The sequence below is a fragment of the Dipodomys ordii genome, unplaced genomic scaffold, assembly GCF_000151885.1.
Source record: "Dipodomys ordii isolate 6190 unplaced genomic scaffold, Dord_2.0 Scaffold106, whole genome shotgun sequence".
In the NCBI taxonomy this organism is placed as follows: Eukaryota; Metazoa; Chordata; class Mammalia; order Rodentia; family Heteromyidae; genus Dipodomys; species Dipodomys ordii.
Genome location: NW_012267322.1, coordinates 7,818,333 through 7,833,910, shown reverse-complemented (window position 1 = coordinate 7,833,910; position 15,578 = coordinate 7,818,333). Strand labels below are relative to the sequence as shown.

The following is a 15,578-nucleotide window of genomic DNA, read 5'->3' as shown; positions in this document are numbered from 1 at the left end:
CTAGCCTTGAGCTGAAGAGCTGAGGGACAGCACCCAGGCCCAAAGTTCAGGCCCAACGACTGGACCAAAAAAAAAAAAAGAAAGAAAGAAATCACCTCTAGAAATAATGCCATTCTAGAGCAAGGGGACTTGGTGTTTAAAACCACATCTCTTGGCCACAAAGAAAGGCAGCCTTGAGTCTAACCTAGGTCTGGAACCTTCAACAGACCTGCAATAGAATTCAAGCCAAGGGCTCAAAAATCCAGCCTCCTTCCTCCCTTTTAGGGGAGCAGGAAAATCCATGAGGCTCTTATCTCCAATTAACTGCCAGAAAACCAGGTCTCAGCCTCCTGATAAAGGATGAAGCAAAATGACTGGGAGTATTGGCTCAAGTGGTAGAGAGCTTGCCTAGGGATATAAGGCCCTGAATTCTATCCCCAGTTGCGGGAGGAAGAAGAAAGGAGAAGGGGGAGTCTCCATTGAATGGAAATATTGCCGGTCACTGTTTGGGGGTTACTGTTTGTCTTTGAGGAGAACTGGCTACAGTAAAAAGAGGTGCCTGATCCAGGCCGGACTTCCCCTTTAGTCTAATCAAAGGCTGTGGGGCTGCCTTCCCAGGCTGGTAGCTTAGCTCAAAGAGCAGTGTGGGAGGTGGGGTAGGGTGGAGGGGGCGTGACCAGATAAACTGCTGATTGGTGACTGGCAAACAACCAAGTGCTGCCTCTAAAAAGAGGCTCTAGAAATAGCTGGAGAATGCAAGTCTTGTCACTGCACTGGTGGAGTCATTCTGTCCTTGCAATTTCTGGATCCTGGGCCCTGCCCCAGCCCTTGATCAGAAGGGATTTCAGAATTTGCCCCTGGCATACTGGTGGAGCTGACCTGGGGCTGCCCTCGAGGACACGCTGGTATGTCTCCAACTTGGAGCTCAGAATTGTGCCCACACGTAACCACTCAGCTGGTCCAAGAGTTTGGCTCTCTTTAGCCAGGGTGCCAGGGTGGGGTGAGGTATGTTGTGGTGGCCTCTGCTAATCCCAAGGGTGATGGGTGAAGGTTGGCTTTTCCTGAGGTCTTGGGGTACACAGTGGGAGGGGGTGAAAGAAACCAGCAAGTCAGAGTGGGGTCACCTCTGCAGATCAAATTCCTCATCCCCGGGCCTGAGAGATGGACTCACGTTTAAGGGTGGGTAGATACTGACTCTCCACAAGTCAGCAGGAAAGAGAATCTTAGAAATATTTGAGTGACGCCGTTTTGATCATTGGGGAAATTGAGGCCAGAGAGATGGGTACTGGTGTGGGGGGTTACTTCACCACACAGTGAACTCAGGACAAGTCAAAATGCACACATGCTTCTCTGAGTACAGGCAGCAGGGCGGGGGGGGCACTTTGGTTCAGCGATCTAAACTAGGGGCCGAGGCGGGGGGGGGGGGCGGGGGGGGGGGGCCAGGGAGGGGTAGCTCTGTACATCTGTGCCCATGGTGGGCTCGCACCCCAGGCCCCCACCCTGGAGAAGTCTAGCAGCCAGCCAAGGTGAAGCTGTTTCCACTGCCCCAAACACCTACCCTGTCCTCACCCTCTGTCACCTTACCCTAGGAACATTCTTGAATATTCTCTACTAGGCTTGGCCAGAGACTTGAGATATACCCAGCCCCTTCCCCTAGCTAAAAACAAAAACAAAACAACAAACCCAGGACCCTTCCTGGGGTACAGCCTGTTCAGTCACATGGAGGCCTTGGCTGTCACCATCTTGACACTTTTTCCAATGCCTAAGGTGACCTGGAATGTGGGGGAGATGGCCTGGAAAAGGGGAACCACAGCTGCCTCCTTGATCGTTGGCAAACAGCACACTTCTAGCTGGCAGAGGCCCTGGAAGTTCCACTGCACATCTTGAATCCAAGCGGCAGGCTCGTAGCTGTCCTCAGAATTCCCAGGCAGTGGCCTCAGGAAGTGAGAAAGGCCATTACATGTCTTGGGGAAGACCCTTGCCCCGAGCTGGGGCCTCGGAGGGCCTGGGCTGGCTGTGTTCTTTCTGCTGGCCTCAGAGAGCAGAATCACACCGAGACCCGCTCTGTGCCCTGCCTTGGCCAACACCCACAGAGGGGCAGCCAGGATCTGGATGTGGGTTCAGGTGAAGCTGTGTGGCTGTCACTCTTATTCGAGCTGGGGATGGCCTGTGGCCAAAGAGAGTTAGACAATTCCTGACCAACAGGCCTTGCTTTGCTTCTGGTCTGTGCCAGGCGCTCCCTCTGCCAAGCATATCTGGCAGGGGGGAAAAAGGGCAGTAAACAAGGAAAGAACAGCAGAGAGAGATGGCCAGCAATGCCTAGCACCCATGAGGCCCTAGGCCTGTGCCAGCTTGCACTTGGGCAGAGGTGTGAAGCAGGGGCATGGCTGGCCAGGCGCTGAGAGTCTGCCTAGGCTGGGTTTGACAGGAGCTGCCGGCCCTACTGCTGCAGCCCTTCCTGGCCCTTTCCAGGGCTGCTGTCCTGCTCACCCTGACAGGCCGCGCCTCCTGCCTGCCCGACTACTTACATGACCACCAGCGCTGCATCTCTGGAATAATCCAGCAGAATCTCGTTCAGCCTCACCTGCCGAAGGGACTGGGCCGGGAGAGATGGGTCTGTCACTGGGTGCATCCATGACTGAGCCCTGTCAATCCTACCCAGGGGATGGTCTAGTTCTTCTGCCTGCTTGCAGACACTTCTTCCCCCAGGAAAAGAGGGACCCTCCTGGTAACTGAGCTCCAAGTCCACCTCCTTCAGGAGCATCCTCCATCTCATTCCTTGCCTGATTATTGTCACAACCAGCAGGATGGTGGGAAGAGGAACAGCTTTTCTAGCAGAGACAGCCTGGGCCCCTGGTACCCAGAGAATGTTCTGTGTGAATGACAGAAGGGACTCTGCCCCATCTGTGACACTATGCTAGGCTCTGGAGTGAACTTCCTCTGGATATGACACACATGTTGCATTTTCCAAAAGGCCAGCCAGCAACGTGAATACCTGGGGCCCCAGGCTCTGCCCAATGGCTCGGGGAATTCTCCAGAGCCTGCGTAGGGCTGGACTGGAGTCCTGAGCCTGGAGGCTGTCTCAAATCGTTCAGAAATGTCTGATGCTCAGGGTCTGATAGTAGGCGGACACCTGTTTTAGAGACTGGAAGACTGGGGGGGGGGGAGTAAGCAGATGGACAGGAATCCTCTCCCTACTGACAGGGGATGTTCAGTGACACCCACACATGACACACAGCTGTGGTGGTCAGAAATGTTTCAACAGGAAGACAACTATCTTGGGAGATGGGAGAATCACCCTCAGTGGAGAACCACGGGTGTAGGGCTCACAGGAGCAGAATCAGCCTCTTGGCTCCTTACTCCACTTTAAAAAGGTGACATGTTAAGTCCCCCCGCCATGCCCACACCTCTCCCAGCCTTTACCAGATTCCTGGCTATGTTGTCTAGGGAAGAATAGGCCCTGGCATTGGGCTCCATCTAGGGTGACGGAGGGAGCTTTGAGGAACAAGCCCTGTATCATGAAGCCCTTCCACCAGACTCCCAGAAATGGGGAGGAAAGGGAGGACTCCAGACACTGAAGGGGCAGGGAGCTAAAATCTCTTGGAGCGATGACAGTGAGCTCCACAGGACCCCCAGGGGGAAGCGGGGTGAGGATCAAGAGGAGGGGCTCAGGAAGCTCAAGATACAGGGACATGGCCTCCCTCCTCTGCACCTTGACTCTGTTCTTGTTCATCTCCTCATCCGAGATCTTCCAGGGACAATCCCGCCTCATCTCGGCAACCGTGGCCTCGTCCTTAAAGCCGTCATTCAGGCGGAAGGGTGCCAGCATGTCTTCAAATCGTTTGATGCTGTGGAAAAGAGAGGCAAAGCGAGGAAGGTAAGATGCCCCATGGAGGAGGGTGAGGGGCCCCATGAGGGCATTTATATCCCAGTGGCTTCTGTGTAGAATCCTGCTCTGGTGCTCTGAGCTGCCCTGACTCACCTGGACTCTACCTCCACTCAGAAGGAGGGCACTGTGACTGGGCCCCAGCCTGAGTTCCTGGGCACAGACCTTGAGGTACAGCATGTCTGGCCCAGGTAAGGAGTAGCAAAGGAGTATTGGGGCTAGAGCAAGGGGGCAGCGGGCAGAGGGAATGTCCCTGCTGCCTGGGACCAATCACAGAGAACTCACTGCTCAGCCCGAGGCTTCTGGTTGATATCAGGAAGGACATGTACTTCGTGGAACCCCAGCCGGAACTTGCTCAACAGAGAAATGATCCTGCAGAACAGATGGGGAGTCTTAAAAGCGTGTTAATTCATTCATTGCCTCATTCATTCAGTTAACTTGTACTAAGCTGAGTTTGTAGCTCTGAGCAGAATCGATCCCACCCCTCCCTGGTGGAAGTGACTTTCTCACACAGGACCAGGGCAGACAGTAAGAAATCCCAGTATAGTAAGCCATTCAGTAACGAGTGATACGAAGAACACAGTTGACCAAAATTTCCCCAAGTATCTCGTATCGCATGCCATTCCTGTTCCACTGCAGCTCAGATTTTAATGTGTCAATGTTAATATAGCTTCCGATCAGCTGATCTGGGCCAGGTCTGGGATTCTGCTCTTCTTCCTCTTCCTCCTCCTTCTCATCCTTTTTCTTCTTCTTCTTTTTTCCTGGCAGTATTAGGGTTTGGCCTTGGGAAGATCTTGCCTAGCAAGTGCTCTACCACTGAGCCATGCCTCTAGCCCTTTTTCTGTGAGATAGGGTCTCAACGTTTGTCTAACTCATGCCTAGATTTCAGTCCTCTTAGATTAGGCTTCCCAGAATCCGAATCCCCAATTAGCATGCTCCATTTCTAAATGACATCCCAGGATGTTACTGGGTTGTGAACCACACTTAGACTAACAAAGGCCTAAGGATGGGGAAAGTTGAAAAGGGAAAGAGAGACCAAAGGGGCAGGTATGGTAGCTCATGCCTGTAATCTCAGCTCTGTAAGAGGATCAGGGCTCTTGGAAGCCCAGGCAAAATGTTAGTGAGACTCTATCCAAAAAACAATCTAAAAGTAAAAGCACCAGCCTAACAAGGGCAAGGCCCTTAGTTCAAACCCTAGTATCACCAAAATAAAAATAAAATACTATACAATAAAAGTGACGGAGGAAATAAAGGTAATAGAAACTGAGAATCAGAAGCAGCAGGCAGGGCCAAACAATGTACGGGCACAAGCATGGTAGTAGCTGTTAGGGAAGACCTCACAGAGGAGGTTATACCAACAGGGAGCCGATGGCTCATGCCTGTGATCCTAGCTACTCAGGAGGCTGAGATCTGAGGGCCACAATTTGAAGCCAGCCCAGGCAAGAAAGTCCATGAAGCTCTTACTCTAATTAACCACCAGAAAACTGGAAGTCGCACTGTGGCTCAAACTGGTAGAGTGCTTGCCTCGAGCAAAAAAGCTCAGGAACAGTGCCCAGGTGCTGAGTTTAAGCTCCATGGCCAACAACAACAAAGAAATGTTCCCCCGAGGAGGTAATGATCCAGCTGGATGGTGCATGCTGGGTAAAGGAGGTAGGGCGGGGGAATTATACACAAAGGAGTCTTCACAGCAGCACACCTGCCTGAGTTTACCACTGAGTCAGAACGTGATTGGGTCAGGCCCACTGGGCAGGACGTGATTGGGTAAGGCCCACATGGTGCTGAAGTGCCCATTAGGGTTAGGGACCCCTGGCCTCCAAGGTAAGTAAAGTTATAAGTATGGGAACAGGGGCGGAACACAGTCTTTAGGAACAGCTTGGGCCCTGTAGTCAAGCTATGCTGGCTGCTGAACCTGGGAACGGAGGATTTGAAAGCATATCTGTGGGCAGTGTTAGCATTATCCCCATCTCTGAATGTGGCTTAAGTGGTAAAGAACTAACCTTGAGCAAAAGAAGCTCAGGGACAGTGCTCAGGCCCTGAATTCAATGCCCAGGAGTGGCAAAAAAAAAAGTGTATGTATGTATATAAACTTGTTAAGACAAAAACTGTCATCATAATGTAAAAAAAAATGGCTGAGTTTAAGTTTAAACTCCAAGGAAGGTCATGAGGTTTGGGCATTAGCAAAAGTCTCAAAGGATTATCACATTGTTTTAAAGAGGAACTTCAGTTAAAAGGTTTTTTATTCTTGTCTTTTTTTTTGTCGGTCCTGGGGCCTGAACTCTGGGCCTGGGCACTATCCCTCAGCTCTTCAGTTCAAGGCTAATGCTCTACCACTTGAGCCACAGTGCCACTTCCAGCTTTTTCTGTTTATGTGGTGCTGAGGAATCGAACCCAGGGCCTGATACATGCAAGGCAAGCACTCTACCACTGAGCCACCTTCCCAGCCCTTGTTATTTGTTTAAACATGGAGATTCTATTAAATTCTGCTTGTTGTTGCTTAAATCTTGAGCTCTCTCTACTATCTACCATTGACCACCTGATTGTGCCATCTTGGCATCAAGGTAAATCTCAAAAAAGCTCTGGGAGGTGGAGTCAACCTGCCCCTCAGGTAGTGAGCATGCCTGAGTTTTTAGAGTCAGAGGTGGGGATGTGAAATCTCAAGCTCCCTGGGACCCTGTCCCCTGAACTCTAGAGCTACTCGACTCGTTCTGCGCCTTGCATTTTAGATAACTAACATGGGAATTTAGACAGCTAACATGGGAATAACTAATATGTTATTTAGATAAAAACATGGGAAAGATGAGGACCTTTACCAAACAAACTGCCAAGCAAATACTTCTTAGACAGTATCAGCCAAGCAACAAATCAGGGACCCCTGACTACTTTGCCCATTTATAACAGGAAGTAGCTCCAAAGAAATGACCTCCATCCATACTCCCGGCCAGTACCCCTAGATATTATTATTATTATTATTAAACAAAGTGAGAGAATGTTAGCATTATTCCCACCTAGTCCTCAGCTCTACCCAGACCTGAGCTCCTCCCAACCCTAGAGTTCCTACCAGGATAGCTCCCACTTCCTCTCTTTGCCCAGAACACCTGCACCTGCAGAGTACCTGACCCCACTAACCCCAGAGTGACCCACCTGGATGGGGCAGAAGCCATATTGCTCCCTCTCCAGGGGGCGATATGGCCCCTCTAATAAACCTTATAATAATCTTTCTCCTGTGCCTGCCTGCCTCCACGTGGGCCCCTGGGATGGGCAGGATGGATCCTAACAGGCAGCCTTGTCTTGCTGTGCAGGTAATGGCAGAACCGGAAGGCTGGGTTATGGAGAAGGCAGATCATGTGACTCAGTAAGAACCAGTTGGGTGGCTAAGGAGTTCTTCACATGAAGGACACACTGTTGCTCAATGTACGATGGCCTTGAGCTCAGCCAGTCTCAGGAGGCCCAGCTGTTGCCTGGGAAGCGGAGACTGAGACTCAGGCCTTCTTAGCTTGTTTACTTTTGGAGAGCCCAGAGGCCAGGTGCTGCTGTCCTCAAGCAATGCTGTCCTTGGCTTTTGGGGGGGAAAGAAGCCTTTTAGAGGTAAAATCCTCAGCAGGGAGAGCACAGAGATGGGACTGCTGGGTTGATTGGAAGAAGAGTTGCAGTCCTGGAGAGGGAAGAGGTTCCTTCCTATCCTGGCTCTGGGGTAGCCAGGCTAGTATGGCTGCAGAGGGCTCTAGAGGCTGGGCAGGATTCTTCTCTCTGGCTACAAACCACCTCACCTAATTTTCTGTGTGTGTGTGTGTGTGTGTGTGTGTGTGTGCGCGCGCGCCAGTTGTGTGGCTTCAACTCAGGGCTTGGACACTGTCCCTGAGTTTTCTTGCTAAATGTTAGCACTCTACCACTTGAGCCCTTTTTGGTGATTCATTGGAGATAAGAGTCTCACAGACTTTCCTGCCCTGGCTGGCTTCGAATCGAAATCCTTAGATCTCAGCCTCCTGAGCAGCTAGGATTACAGGTGTGAGCCACTGGCGCCCACATTCACCTGACTTTCTTTTAAATTTTATTTTATTTTTATTTTATTGTAAAGGTTTGTACAGAGGGGTTCCAGTTACATAAGTAAGGCAGTGAGTACATTTCTTGTTGAACATTGTTACCCCCCTCTCGTTTTTCTACCACTTTTTGACCTCACTTGACCTTGTTCTAAAGCCACAGTTGCTCAGCTCCACCTGCCCAGCTCCTGCCAACACCACGCCAGTATGCTACCTGTTTCACTATTTACTTTCGAGTCTGTTTAAATCAGCTCACATTGTGACTTACGATTTGAATATGGTTTGAGCTCAGGTTGCAATTTAATCCTCTGTGTGAGGTGCCAGAGGGGTTAGTGTGGGGCCTATGGGAAGTGAGCGGGATTGGAAAAAGTCATCAGAATCCCCACAGTGGAATTCTGGTGGCTTTATAAGGAGAAAGAGGCCAGACACATGCTCTCTGTCTCTGTCACATGCTGCCCTATGTCACCTGGGGGCCCTTACCTTGCACCAGAACTGTAAGCTAAATCTTTCTTCTTCTTCTGTTTTCTTTTTCTTTTTTTTTTTATGTCAGCCTAGGGCTGGGTGGTGCTTCTTTTTCTCAAGGCTAATGCTCTACCACTTGAGCCACACTTCTACTTCTTTTGGTAGTTAATTGGAGACACAAATCTCACAGACTGGCTTTGAACCATGATCCTCAGATCTGAGCTTCCTGAGTAGCTAGTATTGCAGGTGTGAATTACCAGTGCCTGGCTTCCTCTTTTCTTCCTATTGTTATAATAATGGAAATGGACAAATATACTTAGAGAAGGAAATCTTATGTTATAATCTAAAGGAAAATAGAACCCACAGCACCTCTTGCTAGAAAGAGGTAGCAATTAAAACCCACATAAATAAGCCAGAGTCATTTAATTCCAGCCAGAGGGTGTTGTCTGCCAAGCCTTCAAGCCCAGGCCTGCTGCTTTTGTTTAGGCAGAAGCAGAAGCACAGAACAACATGAACCTAAGACCTCTCATCCAGTTGGCTACAGAATTAAAGGAGAATTAAAAGTCATACATATGCCAGGTGCTGGTGGCTCATGCCTGTCATCCTAGCTAGTCAGAAGGCTAAGATCTGAGAGGATCACAGTTCAAAGCCAACTCCAGGGAGAAAAGCCCATGAGACTCTTAACTCCGACTCACTAGCAGAAAGCCAGAAGTACAAGGTTCAATTGGTTGAGTGCCAACCATGAGCCAAAAAGCCAAGAGAGACCGTAAGACAGAGTTCGAGCCTAACCATTGACACACACATTAAAAAAAAAATCACTTCTCTCCAGAAGATTCAGAACACACCAGAAAGGAAAAGAGGCCTGCTCTGTAGAGCCCAGGTCACCACAGCTGTGACCTGGGACAATCCCAGGCCTGTCTGGGGGCCGAGGGGCTGGCGGATGTGACCCCAGCCGGCCTGTCTACTTACGCCTTTCTCTCCTGGTCCATCCTGTTGATCTGGCCCCCGACGAACACCCGGACCCTGCACTTGCTCCACCTCTTCTTGCGGCGGAGGAGGTAGGGGATGAGGAGGGTGAGTCCTGGCACGGAGGGGCCCCCAGAGACAAGAGGAAAGTACTCAGGAGAGAGGTCAATAAGGTGGGTCCCCTGTCCATCCTGCCACAGGAAAACCCTGCTCTTTGCTGGGCCTCAGTTCCCTTGCCTGTGTAAGAGCTCCCTAACTAAACCCTGATTGCCACAGTGATCCAGGTTTATTTGGCCCAGTGCTCTGAACAAGCTGGTATGGAATAATGGGGATCTTCACGCAAACAAGTGGATCACTGGGATTTGCTAAAAACAGAATATCTGACTAATGAATGGGATCCTGCTCCCTGACCCTTGACCCTGGCCTGCCTGTCATCTCTCCACTGAGGCTGAGGGCCAGCCACTGTATATCTAGTGCCTCATCCTGGATCCTCCTTTCCCTTGACAAAGAAGGAGATGGTGTCTGGTTAGCCCTGGGAGCCCCTGGGGTCAGCCACGTATGGAGCAAGTGCTCAGCTGACATTGGCTCTCACAGTTAGAATAGAGTCAGCTGTAGGCATGGCAGAGACTGGGCCTCCCAGCCAAGGCCACAGCTGTCCCCTGTCCCCTAACAGCTGTCCCAGAGTCCCTGTGACTGGGGTGTAGTACTGAACAGCACCCCCACATGGTGAGTGCTCTCCCTCTCTCTGTCTCTCTGTTACTCTGTCTCTCTGTCTCTGTCTCTCTCTGTCTCTCTGTCGCTCTCTGTTAGCCATGGGGCTTGAACTCAGGGTCTGGGCACTGGCCCTGAGTTTTTTGCTCAAGGCTAGTGCTCTACGACTTTGGTGGTTCATTGGAGATAAGAACCTCATGGACTTTGCTGCCCCAGTTGGCTTTGAACCATGATCCTCAGATCTCAGCCTTCTAAGTAGCTAGGATTGCAGGCGTGAGCCACTCAGTGCCTGGTGCTAAAGCTTCTTCATACTGCAATGTAGGGCAGTGCAAAGGGCTTAGACAATTTGATTTTCTCTGAATCCTTCCACTCTGAGACTAGCTGAATCCATGGATGTAAAACCCATGGATCTGGGGTTGATTGCACTCCATTGTGCTGAGACATTTTTTCTCTGGCTCTATCAAAAGCTGGAAAGGTAAAGCTCAAAAGTCTTGCTTTAAGATGAGCTGGTGAAGGTGTTTCTGGGAGCATTCCTACACTTTCCCATCATCCAATCAGCTTCCCCATTTACAGGCCCCAACTTCCAAGGTCAACCAGTCAGAAGGTTCTAGTTCCTGTTGCCCTCAGCTCCTCTACTCAGGGGACTTCATTTCTACAGCTGAAAAGCTGGATGCCAGAGAGTGGGGCCCAGCCCAGTTCCCCTTAACCTGGCCGAGGGTCTTGGTTATCCCCTCTGCTGGATTCTGGGTCTTAGCCACCAGAGCAGCCCGGGAAAGGCAGCCAGAGCCAGGATGGGCTCAGGGGCCTGACCTCCATCATCAAAGAGCCAGTAGATGTCCACGGTCTTCGTGCCCTGCCCCGACTGGAAGATGGTGCGGGCCTGCTCCTCCTGCACAAGGGCCTCGGCGTCCACTGCAGGAGGGAGGCAGCTGGTCAGAGCAGCACTTTCCACGCCAGGCCTTGCGTGAAAGCAGCGCCTGTGGCCTTACATCATCGGGGCACAGGGGCAGCAATGGGGAAACCTGGGTAGACCTGATGCCCCTTGTGGTGCCAACTTAGATTGGCAGGAACCTGGTCCTGGATGCCTCTCCTACTCTCCCCCTCCTTGGGGGAGTGCTGGGAGCATTTGATAGGGGGCATGCCCTTCCTTCTCTTGAACACCCCTGTACCCCTTACAAATATCACGGGATGCCCTTGAACCTGCCATAGATTCTCCTGTTCCTGCCACCACCTGCAGGATATGGGTGAGAGACAGTGCCAGCAATCTTGTTTTTGGAAGGGCAGTTGGGGTGGAAGGATGCTAGGAATAGAACCCAGGGCCTCATACATGCTAGACAAATACTACCACTGAGTTACCTCCTCAGTCCGTGGCTGGCAATCTTTTGTTGGTGGTGGTGGTGGTCATGGGGCTTGAACTCTGGGCCTGGGTGCTGTCCCTAAGCTGCCCAAGGCTAGCACTCTACCACTTGAGCCACAGCGCCACTTCAGGTTTTCTGGTGGTTAATTGTAGATAAGAGTCACACACTTTCCTGCCTGGCCTGGCTTTGAACTGTGATCCTCAGATCTCAGCCTCCTGAGTAGCTAGGATTATAGCCTTGAACCACCAGTGCCCAGTTTCGTGGCTAGCAATCTCTTAACTGTGGCTAGACCCCTCCAGAGGGATCCCCATAGGGCGGAGCACCCTGAAACCTCCCAGTGTGGGGACTGACCTGTGCCAGACGCAGAAGGCCCCGCCCCACTCTTGCTTGTGGCTCTACCATCCTCCGCTGGGTCAAACACAGGATTAACTGCAGAAGAGGGTGCCGTTGGGTCTGCATGATCTTGCCTGGTACCTCTAGGTTCCTCATCTCCTGAGGCTCCCCTAGCACCAAAAGGAAAGTCCTCCTCCTCCGGGGTTCCTGAGGCTCAGGGCAGGCTCTGCTCCTTCCCACCTTGGGGCAGGGGTGGAGGGTGCAGGATCCAGGCTGCTCCATCTCTCAGCCCTGCCCTCCTGAGCCTGCCGCACCCATGCATGCTGCTCCTTCCCCCCAGGATACCGTTCCATCCTGCCGCCTCTGTACCTCTGTGCATCGGCCTTGTCCTCTGCAGCATCCACACCAGGAACGAATGAATGCTTTGTTTGGTCCTTGGTATAGCCCCGTGCCCAGAGTGGTGGGTACAGATTTCTACTGCCCAGCTGCTGTGGGCTGGGCAAGCCTCAGCCCGGTGACAGTCAGTCTGCAGATCCCACCTGCCAGGGTCCTTCCAGCCACTCGTTTGTCTTTGTGTATTTTATTTTTATTTCTTTTTTGGTTGGTTGTGGGCCTTGAACTCTGGGCCTGGGTGCTGTCCCTGAACTCTTCAGAGCAAGGCAAGCGCTCTACCCTTTGAGCCACTTCTGGTTTTCTAGTGGTTTATTGGAGATAAGAGTCTCAAGGACTTTCCTGCCTGGGCTGGCTTTGAACCATGATCCTCAAATCTCAGCCTCCTGAGTAGGTAGGATTATAGGTGTGAGACACCCTCTCCCCACTATTTTATTTCTTTCACACTTCTAAATAGTACCAATTAAGAGTCTACACTGTTATGCATGGCTTTTTTTTTTCTTTTTTGGCAGTACTGGGATTTGAGGTTTGTGCTATGGAGGCAGATGCTCTACCACTTCAGATAGACCCCCTCCACCCCTTTTAACTTTAGTTATTTTTCAGAGAGACTTTTGCTTTTTGCCTGGGGACAGCCTTGGCCTGCGATTCTCCTAAGTACACTTTCCAAGTAGCTGTGACTACAGGAATGGCCCATTATGCCTGCATACTTGTTAATATGATGTCTAGGTAACTATTACCTAAACTGGCCTCAAACCTCCATCCTCTTTTTATCTAAGCTGGCCTCAAACATCAATCCTCCCGATCTCTGCCTCCTGAGTAACTGGGATCACAGACGGGCATCACTATGCCCAGCCTCATGCACACATATGTAAAACATCCCAATTCTATCCCCAAAGGTAGCTATGGAACCCAAAACATCCAGTTTCCATGACCTTTGGGTGAATATTTTCATTTCCAATGTCTTTACATGAGCAATGTCTTTACTCCTCTACTCTTTCCCCTTCCTTCTCTCTAGTAGATTCTCTTCATCCCACCTGATTACAAAAGCATTGACGGTGATTCAGGGAGCTCTGAGTTCCAATCTTCCTCCTGCTCCTGGCCTCACACAGGACCTGGCATGGGTCCCTGCCCTGTCTGGACTTCACCTCTCTGCTTGGAAACTTGAAGGACCACGAAGGGCTGACTTTCTAGACTCTGATACCTTTTATTCCTTACTAATGTTTCCCTCTCTTTCCTGGTTTACTTGAGAACCTTGGGCTCCAGAACTTTCCAGGATGCTGGAAAGTTGTTGTTTATCTTGTCGGTTGTGGGGTTTGAACTCAAGGCCTAGGTATTGTCCTTGAGTGTTGCTGCTCAAGATTAGGGCTCTACCACTTTGAGCCGCAGCTCCACTTCTGGATAATTAGAGATAAAGAGTCTCACTGACTTTCCTGCCTCTGAGTAGGCAGGATTGCAGGCATGAGCCACCAGGGCACCAGCTCTGCTCTAGATGTTGGCGGGGCTGGGCGGCACGGCCCGTACTCACCGTGGGGCTGCAGCACCTCAGAGATATTGAGGCCGTCTCGCATCCTCAGGACACACACACCATAGTTGAGGTCGAAGGCATCGCTGAAATGAGGATGCTGATCTCAGCCTCCCATTTGGGAAGTGACCTGATCCCCAGAGACCATAATGCCTCCCGCCATACTCCTTCTCTTACCAGGGCCTTAGTTTCCCCATTTGTGTAATACACAGACCAAACGGGAGAGTCACCCAGGATCCCTTGGGGAAAAACTAAATTATACCCTAACCACCTGATACACTTGGGGAATCTCACATCCCCTCCACCCCTTGCCCCATATACCAACTGAGTCCTGGGGAAGCACTTGTAACCACCACACAAGGCACCAAGCAGCCAGCTTGCGGCTAGGACTACAGACACACATTCAGGAATGGCTACGGGGCATCTAGAAAGCTTCTGACCCCTTAAGGCGCACTTCCTGTCTTCCTGACCCAGTGCCCTGAGTCATGGATTATGTCAGACTCATCTGGCTAAGCATCTAGGGACTGCCTAGGTATGGAGGAGCTGGGGAAGCCTGGAGCCAGATTCTACCACCTTGGAATCATGCTGGTAAACAGCAGACCTGGAAGCAGGTCCCAGGGCCTCAGCCCTTGGCCTGGTAGTTCTTAACAGTGTCAATTTTCCATGCAGCATGGAGGCAAGAAAGCAGCCCAGGCCAGCTGCCTGTGGACTGTGCCTCGCACAGAGCTGGAGGAAAACAGGGATGGGAGTCTGTTCTGAAACCCACAGGGAGCTCAGTCCTGGGGCCTGGCTTCATCCGTGGAACATGAACCAAACTCAGAGGTCTGAGCTGGGCCTGGGCCTTCTGAGGGGCCACAGGTGGACACAAGGCTTTTGCAAAAACACCTAGATTTTAAGCTACTCTGGAAAATCTAAATCTCTGGCAAGACATGACCCACATTGCTTCAGGATGCAATTAGCTAAAGCCAGTGGCGCTGGCTTTTCCAGATGCCACACTGCTCCTTATTGTCCTACACCTGGTCCACTTCACTCTTATCCCTGCCAGCTCCCTGCTGAACTTGTTTGTTGTCCATGGCCCCATAGGTCAGAATGGGACACACACACACATACACATACACACACACAACACACACACACACACACACACACACACACACACACAACCTGCTTCCTGTTCAGCCTTGAGCAAATGGAAGTCAACTTCTCATGGTCCCCGCTGCTCCTCCCCCCTCCCCAGTTCTAGGAAGCCCCATGGGCCACATCAACAGATTCTGGCCCTGCCGTCTCTGCCCCACTCACTGTATGATGTCAATGTAGTCCTCCACCGTGGCTGGGTGAACCGACTGCCAGTTCTTCTTGAACCCCACCACCAGAATGTTGGGCTTCAGTCTCCCCAGACCTGCAGCCTGCCAGGGTTGGGGAAGTGGGGAAGGTCAGGAGGGCAGGGCAGGCAGCTAAGGCTGGGGGTCCGTTCTGTGATCAGGTTGTGGCTCTCCCTCAGCGCAGCTTCCTTCCAGGTGACCTGCCGGGGCTCAGGAGACACAACCCCCTCCAGAGTTGGGTCTGCCTGGACATGCCACAGAAGGTGCAGCTAGTGTGGGAGCCGCCCCTGTCCCTGTGGCTCCCCAAGCCTGGCCAAGGGATGACATTTTCCCAGCCCTGCTTTGCTGACAACTCATTTCTTCTAAGAAATTTGATTTTTGAGCAGAGTACGGTGTCTCACACCTGTCATCCTAGCTACTCAGGAAGCTGAGATCTGAGGATCACGGTTCAAAGCCAGCCCAAGCAGGAAAGTCCGTAAAACTCTTATCTGCAATAAACCACCAGAAAACTGGAAATGGCACTGTAGCTCAAATGGTAGAGCGCTCGCCTTGAGCTGAAGAGCTGAGGGACAGCACCCAGGCCCAGAGTTCAAGCCCCATGACCGACAAAAA

At 51.4% G+C, this 15,578-nt stretch overlaps 1 protein-coding gene across 1 annotated transcript in view; it reads right to left on the bottom strand.

Moving 5' to 3' along the window:
• Positions 1–15,578, bottom strand: part of Slc12a3 (solute carrier family 12 (sodium/chloride transporter), member 3) — a 35,129-nt gene that overhangs the window by 2,764 nt on the left and 16,787 nt on the right. Inside the window, exons 17-24 of the mRNA XM_013027893.1 lie at positions 14,944–15,071; positions 13,648–13,730; positions 11,751–11,828; positions 10,852–10,953; positions 9,334–9,445; positions 4,151–4,237; positions 3,692–3,827; positions 2,508–2,575 (exon numbers count right to left, since the gene is read on the bottom strand). Coding sequence (XP_012883347.1) covers positions 2,508–2,575; positions 3,692–3,827; positions 4,151–4,237; positions 9,334–9,445; positions 10,852–10,953; positions 11,751–11,828; positions 13,648–13,730; positions 14,944–15,071 — 794 coding nt within the window. The remainder of the gene's footprint in view (positions 1–2,507; positions 2,576–3,691; positions 3,828–4,150; positions 4,238–9,333; positions 9,446–10,851; positions 10,954–11,750; positions 11,829–13,647; positions 13,731–14,943; positions 15,072–15,578) is intronic.